Source organism: Triticum dicoccoides, chromosome 6A (assembly GCF_002162155.2).
Source record: "Triticum dicoccoides isolate Atlit2015 ecotype Zavitan chromosome 6A, WEW_v2.0, whole genome shotgun sequence".
In the NCBI taxonomy this organism is placed as follows: Eukaryota; Viridiplantae; Streptophyta; class Magnoliopsida; order Poales; family Poaceae; genus Triticum; species Triticum dicoccoides.
The window spans coordinates 491761150-491770528 of record NC_041390.1 but is presented as its reverse complement, the minus strand read 5'-3'; the positions used below and the strand labels follow the sequence as shown (position 1 = coordinate 491770528).

General features: G+C 44.7%; 1 protein-coding gene across 1 annotated transcript; it reads right to left on the bottom strand.

The window, feature by feature from the left end:
• Positions 1-252: 252 nt before the first annotated feature.
• Positions 253-8618, bottom strand: LOC119317429 (zinc finger CCCH domain-containing protein 17-like). The gene is made up of 9 exons (XM_037591876.1): positions 7904-8618; positions 7735-7830; positions 7551-7640; positions 7363-7464; positions 7116-7262; positions 6102-6221; positions 5803-5862; positions 914-1011; positions 253-831 (listed from the first exon to the last, which is right to left on the bottom strand). Exons 1-9 carry the CDS (start codon positions 8348-8350, stop codon positions 693-695), a joined length of 1299 nt encoding a protein of 432 aa, XP_037447773.1. The 5' UTR covers positions 8351-8618; the 3' UTR covers positions 253-692.
• Between the last annotated feature and the right edge of the window lie 761 nt (positions 8619-9379).

Sequence of the window (9379 nt, the reverse complement as noted above, 5' to 3'; positions counted from 1 at the left end):
TCGGTATAAGGTGATTTTCCCTTTCCTTCTTGGAAACTCAAATATTGACCCTAGTTCTGATCGTGCCATCAAAAGGTTAGAAATCACAACCAACTAGGCATTTGTTTTGCACCAAATTAACTTCTAGGAATGTGCATACAGCAGGGCAATATAGGGTGAAGTCTTCACTGTACAGTGCTTCAAGAAGAAATGCTTCTATATTTAGTTATGAACACCCAATTATTATACAATGAAAAGAGCAATTGGCATGCGTGAGTGAACGAACCCAACATATAACTAATCCAAAAAAGATGGCACTTACAACTGCCGCGAGAAAATCTCAAGTTTCCCCAATCCAAATGCGGCCGAACAAAATCCTCATATTAATACATCCTTTGAAGCTATCAGCACATCGGAGAAAAGCAATGAGACACTTCCATGTTCCCGTGCTTTGCAAATTACAAGGAATTATTCCCCCGACGTCGAACCCATTCCAGAACAAGACTAGCTTTTCATATTGATACTACATGGGCCCTCTGCATGTGTTCTAACTGCAATCCGATCCAGCGGAGTCTCATATCCTTGGGAGAATAAATGTAGGATATAACCGAAAATTGAACTGATCGCCAACAACACCTCAACTCATTATGTGTATCCTTGAGAAATCCCGCTTAACATACATTGGGAAACTAATCTAGAGTACGCTATATCCATCAGGTTTGGGAGGCATCAATAATCCATTGCCAAACCTTCAGCTCACCGGTTCCATCCCCAGTGAAAAATAAACCACCAGGTCCAGTTTGTATTGCCCTAATTTCCTGCTTGGAGAATATTCTCCCCCTATCACTGAACCTATAAAACAAAGGAGAGTCACTTCAGAAAAACGTCAGAAGTAAAGAAAACAGAAATGATCTTAGTATGGTAACTTTCTTACGATGGCAGGTCATAGAGGCGGACAGTGTTGTCATTTAATGAACATACTAGCACAGGTTTTGATTGTGCATCAGGCATGCCAGTAAGAGCAAGTGCACCCTACAAACGGAACAAAGCAATCAGATCGTAGATACAGCAGAACATAATTCCCAAACTTTTGGTAAGGTAGATCATGCAAGAGAAGAAGCATATTCTTGAGAAGATAGAAGCTATTGTATTGTAACCTACACGTTGTGAATCAGATAACAAGCCACCATAGCTGCCTACTGAAAGGGATTAAAAGGGGTGCTAGGCACTCAGCAGGCGATTTGCAGCACCTTGGTCACTTCAGTGGCGCCTGGGCACCTTGGCGTTTGCCATGGCAACATCTCATTTGACCCACTAGCAGGTGTGGAAGAGAGATTGGAGTGAAAATAGTGCTAAGCAGCGTTTTGCCAGCCCCTTGGTTGCTTTAAGTGGCGACGATTGCCACGGTGACACCCCATTTGTCCCACTAGCAGGCGTGAATGAGAGATCAGAGTAAGAATAGTGCTGAAGGGAGAGAACGCCCATCAGTGCACTATGGCCGAGCCCACAGCTGCTGCATTATCTGTGTAGGGTTTCCTCTGGCACTCTGTGAAAGCCACCACACATACAAACAGCAGCCGTGGTGGCAGCAAGCACCAGCACTAATGTTGGTGCCAGCGACAACGACATCCTACCGGAGACGACCACATAAAATCCCGCAAGCGATGCTGATCGCGATTCCTCACAGGAGTCGTCTATTTCTCGTCAAAGGTTGTTTTCTGGCCACAGGAACTCATTGGCTGCCGATAGCCAAGCCGCCAAAGCAGCGTATTTGGCTGCTGCCGAGCACTTAAGTGCATGTAGACGAGGGCCTTACTAGTTGCTACGCCTTCTTAGGGCTTGTTTGGTCGCATGGGATTCCTCGGGGATCCCTGTCAAAAACCGGGGCGTAGAGCTCATGCGGCAAGTCGGCCGGTGGAAAACAACCGAAGCATTTGGTTGCTTACCACCATGAATTCTCCATCCCTGTCCGCGTCGTTTCCACAAGGAAATTTCCATGTCTTGAGGGTCCGGGAGGAAACCCTCGGCTCGTCCTCTCTCAAGAACAAGAAATGACGGCGCACCATCTGCAGATTTCTCTGCCTAGCGACCGGCACCACCGCCTCCTTCTCTTGCGTCAACCCTCAACGATGCACCTCCAAAATCACCTACCGACGGCCATGGTTGGGCTTCATCCTTCTCCTTCCCCGAAGATTCGATCCACCTCAGATCTATTGTCTCGTCCAGCGATGGGAAGGCCAGGCGGTGTCGTCCTCCTCCGTCGACCAAGGTTGCTAGGTTAGCGCCTCCTCCTCCTACTGCTACATCTCGTTTCGCTTCTTCAGTTCTGGCCTTCATCATCCCGTGTCAATGAGACAACCTTCCTTTTCCCTTTCCCTTGGTGTCCAAACAGCAACCCGTGGTTGTGAGGGGATCCTAGGTGAGCATGGAAATCCCCCCTTAGGGGTTTATTGCCCAAGCCTTTTCATCCCCAACCACCAAATGAGCCCTTAAAGGTTAGCCCACACACTACAATTTCCTACCCCCTCCGTTCCAGAATTCTTGTGTGGTTTTAGTTAACGCAGGGAGTACATACTAACTTCAGTTGATAGAACTAGAACAAACCTCAGCTTGTCACCACATTTCTATGTAACTTATAAGATTGATAATATTAATTTTCCTTTGCAACGAGAAAAATATTTCGTTAAGAAAATTTGCATGCAGAAATGTTAGTAATTCTTGAGATCTAACGGATCTTCAATTACCTTCTACCAAATTTTGTGAGGATCACAAAGCATGATTTCGTAGACTTATTTGATGAACTCAGCGAGTAGCAAATGCTTGAACTTCAAAGACTAAAATTGAGTACTGATTCAAACACCAAGCAAGCCAAACAATTGGGAGTTTGAGACCCATCTGGTCGTTGAACATGAGGTACAAAATCATTGCATAAGTATTGCTCGGAGGCTCGAAGGTGTATCGATTACTCCTATCAAACAAGGGCATTAGCAAGAGTCGAACAGATCTTCTAACTGGAGGGATGTTTCGGAGGGAAATGTTCTTCTGAATGGCAATGATAACTACAAAAGGGGGAAGATGGTACTCCCTCCGATCCATATTAATTGTCGCAGACTTAGTACAAAAGTTGTACTAAGTCTGCAACAATTAATATGGATCGGAGGGAGTACTAAATGGTGGTTCAAAAATCTTGTAGGGGGGATTACCTCTGGAAAGAATTTTTCTGGCAGCTTTTCCAAAACAGAAACCCCTCGGGAAGCCTACTGAAACGGAAAAACTGGGAGGGTGATATCAACTGTAAACTGTGCGGGCAGGGCAAGTGCAGCCCAAATATCATGCTTTGGAATCCTCAAATCACATGTATCTTGTTCTCATTTTCTTTCAGGTGGTGGCTAGGTGGAAGGTTACGAGAAACAATATGGTCAGTGAATACAAGTTGAACTGCATGCAATCTGCAACTCTTTTGTAGGGCACTTCACTCAGTCCAGAAAAGGATCAAACTGGTACGAATAAAGAAAGGTATCTAGTGTTCTCAAACACACTCTTGATGAAGACTCTTAGGCATTTCAATGTCAGTGGCTACGAAGAAAGGTAAGCCTCTATGAAGATGTCTGCTGGCTAACTGAAGCTTCTTGTTTACGTAGTTCTTTCTTTTCAGGAGCAGTAATCTCTTTGTCAAGGTAGTTTTTTGAAATCATCGTTCCTTCTCATTTATTGGTGGTAAGTACTTCACTTACAAGCAAAGGAACAATAGATGCAGGAGGATCGCCTAGCAAATTCATGAGCAACAAAAATTGCTTGTCTAAGGCAATGCTCAAACTGAATTTGTTGGAATTCACAAGCTATGTGATAGCAGTCATCAAAGAACGCCGCGCCAACTCCAGCAAATCCAGCTCCATCCTTAAACGCCGAGATTACATCCAAGCTATCCAAGTTGACAACCAATCGGTTACATCATAAGGATTGTGCTAGGTTCAACCCATGCTCCATTGCTGTGACCTTGGCTGTTAGCACATCAGAGCACCATTTGATATGGCTGTCAGCAGCAGCTATAAATTTCCCCGAGCCATCAGGAACAACAGCGCAAACGGCTCCTTGTGGTGTATCGGCATCAAATGCCGCATCCACATTTGGTTTAACGAAATTTCTTGGAGTAGGTGTCCAGACACCCTGTTTAACAGCTGCTTTTGGTGAGTAGGCCGCTGCATAACCAATGATCTTACCACCATAGCTATCTGAGTGGCCTCCCCATGTACCAGTTTCCTACGCTCCCACCATAAATCCCATGACCCAACAGCAACAATTAGATCAAGTTTTCTGAGACCAAGAACTGGTGAGTGGAGCTTCTCCTGTTTAAGCAAGAATTCCAACACTGCTTCTCCAGCAGGTCAACACCGCATGGATGATCAATCACGCCATACAACCCGAGAGCTGCCCACATTTCCTTGGCTATAGTTCTTTCTTTTCAGGAGCAGTAATCTCTTTGTCAAGGTAGTTTATTTCTACCTGGGGTGTTGTTTTTTAGACCATATTTATTGAAACCAGATCACGAGCCTGGTATGAACCTGTTCGGGTTAATTCAACAAATGACACTACTAACTATGCATATTTGAGAAAGGCCATAACAAAAAACCACTTGGATATGTCATTCTGATAATTTCAAGACCAAAATGTCCGCGTCTGCTCCTTTCTTCCCTTTCTCCAACCCTCACCTCATCGGCTCACTCTCATGGGCTCATGGTTGCCACCTCAGTGCCCATCACCACCAGCATGGACCATGCAGTTACGAAGCTCGCAGCAAGCCGCTGTTTTACCCATCGCCTATTATTTTCCATGGGTAGTTGCTACTTCCGTTTTACCCAGCCACACTGTGCGCCAGATCTGTTCATGCTTCACAGCCGAGCATGTCAGCTTCTACAGTTGGGCATGGACAGAAAGGACAGGCGGGAAGATGGAGAAGATACAGGAAGAATAGTAGGAAGGACGGCGAGCTTGCTAGTGCACGGCCACCGGTGGTGGAGAAGATAGGATGTGAGAGGAAAGAGGGAGTGGCAATTTAACTGAGAACAGAAGAAACATAAATTGGCATTTTAGCGTGTTCATGCCAATTAATGGCATCCAAGGGCTTATTAGAAGTTGGCATTAATTTTTGTAGCGTCATTTTTCAAATAAGCTGAGTTGGAATACTCCCTCAAGCCCGGTTTGTTAGTCAGGAGAACCATAGTGCGGCGACCAAGACGTCCCTTAAAACAAGGAGAGCGCTCAATTTTCAAGGGATTTATTGCTTGGGAGACTAATATATGAGGATTATCGAGCCGACTAATACACCCGACTGGAGGGAGTAGTATTTTATCGAATTAACCCTTGCTTCGAGGACCTTAGTCAACTGCAATAGCTTGTATACCAACCAAATAGTGAATACACAATTCTAAAAATAAAATAACAATATTATTGAACTTAACAGTCATTTGACCAGTTCACTTACTGGTCTGGTTCAAATATTCAAGTTCAATGGTAGACAAGTTGACATGGATTGATGTATGTAGATTTCTGACACCATATAGATGTTGAGCTTGCATGTGCAAAATTCTGAATATGTTTAGCATATGACGAGGAAATCCTAATAGTAAGTTCGAAGGAGTGTAAACAAGATCTTATAAGATTATTAATTGTACTGTATATTACTGAAGCAGGACATAAATAAGAACAGCGCTACACACAAAAAAGGGCCAAAGAAAGGATGAATCAGAAGTTAACAGGAAAGGTGGTAACAAAACAAACTGCAATTGCGCAACATGACAACTGTATAAGAGTGTCGGCACATACGTTCTCCTCTTTGTGTGTATATGTTACTTCCAAGTTTCCACTTTCTGTAGCCGCCCAGACCTAAGAAAAATAGAACTTACAAGTATGAATTGTATTGAAAAGGACAAATGTGTAATACTCCCTCCGTCCCAAAATTCTTGTCTTAGATTAGTCTAGATATGGATGTATCTAATACTAAAACGTGATTTGATACATCCGTATTTGGACAAATCTAAGACAAGAATTTTGGGACGGATGGAGTAGGAATGTAAGAATTTGTAGAACCATTCGATAACAAGGGGACAAGGATAGAGACTAACTTTTATTGTTTGATCCAAAGAACAAGATAACAGAAACTGATCCCAGCATAGTAGAGACATAACTACATTCGTATGATCAGAAAGAGTCTGTATGCACTGCAACGTTGCCAGATCCCATACCTGAAATATTTGTCATTTTCTTAATATTATTTGTAGAATGGGAGTAAACCAAAGCGACAACATGTTCTGATCTTAATTGAACAATGTAATGCTAAAGTACCATCTGTCGCGTGAAGCAAAATAAGTCCAGGTGACTGAAAATCGTGCACATTAAGAAAGAAGAGATACTTCATGTTGAATCAAGATTGGGGATACCAAAAGTACCAGGAAAAATTCAACAACAGGGCAATAACAGAGTTCCCACAGCATCAGACACCATATGTAAGTGTTACAGCAGTGAGGTATTTTATTTTATTTGTTGGGATTGGAGCCTTCCCACTAATGTAGATGACGTTTTTTTTCGAAGTACTTGTTACAAATGTTCCACATGCCGGTTGAGATATCACCATAAAATGTGCATGTAAACTCACAGTAAGTTATTGAAGTGAGCGGCCACTCTAAATTCTAAAGTTATACGTGATGCAGGACTGCAACACCCATAGTAACAGTGCCTAACCTGATGCAGATTTGCACAAACATTAGATGCCAGCTTTGCTTGTATAGTTACATTTATTCTGACTACATAGTAGCACAAATCTCAGGCATCATCTGTTTTACATCTGACTCGTGACTCCAGATGAAGTCACGAACTAATTACCAATATGCCTACCTCTTAAATTAATGAGAACAGTCAGAAGTGTATAACTATGTGCAATACATGGGTCTACTTTGCATGTGCATACTTCCATGATCCACCATTAGAAGAAACACAGAGGATAAAACAGATGTTGACCTAAAGAGATGGAAGTGTTACAAGCTAACAGAAATTCATGATCTGATGCATGCATCAAAGCCTACTGCATTAACTGTATCTAAGAATGTGTGAACAACAATGCACAAGTTCTCAGTCCTTACTCTAATGGTTTTATCCATTGAGCCAGAGTAAAGTCTCATTCCCCCTACTATTAACGAAACAACAGCAAGCTGGTGCCCGGTAAGAGAAGCAGCTGGCTCAAAACAATTTGTCACGGTGCTAAATCTCCATGCCAAAATCCTTCCATCCTGCACCAAGTGTAATACGAGAGAATGCATCATTAATGAAAATTATATTTGCCAGGACAAATGCTAGTTCCAAAGACAAGCCAAAAGGAAGGTAGTTTACCTGTGTTGCGGCAAAGAGTAGCTCATTGCCAATTGCGAGTGCATAGACTTGTCCAGTCGGCCCGGTAAGGTTCATTTCTGCTTGAGTTTGCATATTCCAAACCTGCAGCAACAGTTCATAGTCAGACACACATGTGGAATAGCAATAGCATTGGGTTAAAATCACAAATCTCAAGCACCATTTCCTACCTTGACAGCATCAGGTATTCCAACAAACAACCATGGCCCCTCGCTGATCATGCACCCAACCTCACCCCCCACGGGGAGGACACCAGCACACTATCACACACCATATAGAAAATAAAGGTACTGAAAATTGTCATACAGAACACAGAATCCTTCCAAGGATACAATTCAATGATGCCTCAGCTACCTGTCCAGTTTGACAATCCCAAAGGCGCACTGTTCCATCCTTACTGCCAGAATACAGCTTGTCTGACCCAGCAGGCAGTGCGATCCCTGTCACAACCTGAAAGGACGCACAGCATTTGATGACCGACGTTTCGAATTTTACTAGACGGTCTTATCTGTAGATGAAGTACCTTCTCGTGGCCCTGGAGAGGGGTGAGCAGCGTGATGCTATTGCTCATGCAATATGTGTGCGGGTAGCGGCACTTCTCGCCGTAGGTGCAGTCTCCGGCGAGGAAGAACTTGCAGGGCCGGTCGGGCACCTTGTGCCTGACGCCACCGTCTGCACCCCCGGGGCCCCTCCCCCATTTGTTGAAGCCGCCGCCGCCGCGGCCCCCTCCTCCTGAGTTGGGGTTGCGCCAGACGTGCCCACCGGGGCCATCCCTTTGGTTCGGGCGCTTGGTGGTGGCCGCCTCAGGGAGCTCGCTGTGGAGGAAGGGGCAGGGGAAGCGATTGCATCGCCCAGCGCGCCAATGGATGCAGACCTTGGTAGAGGAAGACGAAGAGGCGGCGCCGGGCGCGGGCCCGAGGCGGTTGTGCACGCGCTTGTTGCCGAAGCGGCCGTCGGCCTCGAAGTCCATGGGCGTCGCCTAGGGTTTGTCGGGCTCGGGAGGCGGCGCGGGCAGGGGAGGAAGTAGTCAGGTAGTATTCGGGGTTTGACGGGAGCAGCGGCGGGGAGGTTGAATTTATTAAGGAAGTAGGGTCGCGTGGAAGCGACGCGGCGAGGGCTCGCCGGAATGGATGGGGAGATCCGGATCGGAGCGGGGAGAGGAGGCGCTAACGGTGGCCCTGCTTTCCCCTTGGTCGGGTTTAGCTCGCGGGTGGAAGGTTGGGCCGGCTCCGGTTAATACAACGTGGCCGGTGCCCCGCAGGCCGGCTGACGCCGACGAAGCGAACCGCCTGATGGAAATACGGAAAATACATACACAGTTTCGTTATGCAAGTACGAAGGAAAAAGAAGTTTCTTATTTTATACCCTATACATAAAAGGGGAAAAGGTTTCTAGTATTTTCTTTAGTACAGTAATACACACATACACTCACCTTTATAAACACACGCACGCACACCCTAGCTCTATGAGCGGAAGGTCTGAAATAAATATAAGAAAATGCGAGCACCAGTGTCAAATCTAGGGCATAAACTCTAGTGGGATGAGAATACCACTGTCCTTCTAACCACCCAGCGATGCGTTGGTTCGCAAGGTTTCTAGTATCTAACTGTTAGTTTATTTATAAAAGTTATTCATGTTAGAGATATAGCAATTTACCAATAAGTTTAATCCGGAAATATTTTAGATAAATCATGATGAACATAATAAACACGATGATCGAACGAATGTAAATACTACTCAAACTAGACATGTAATTGAGTATTTATGATAACGGTAACATATGTAAATCAATTGCTAGAACAGAAGTTGTTGGAGTGATCCCTAATAAAACAGATAAGATGCATCCACAATAGCATTAGAAGTCATGTCGCCGAAGAACTTATCGATGTCAGGGAAGTAGTCGTCGCACGAGACCTTTTTGAAAACTTGATTGCCTCATGTGGTGTGAAGCGGGGTGGGAAAGACATTAACAACGTAAAGCTTTTGAACCAGGAGATAC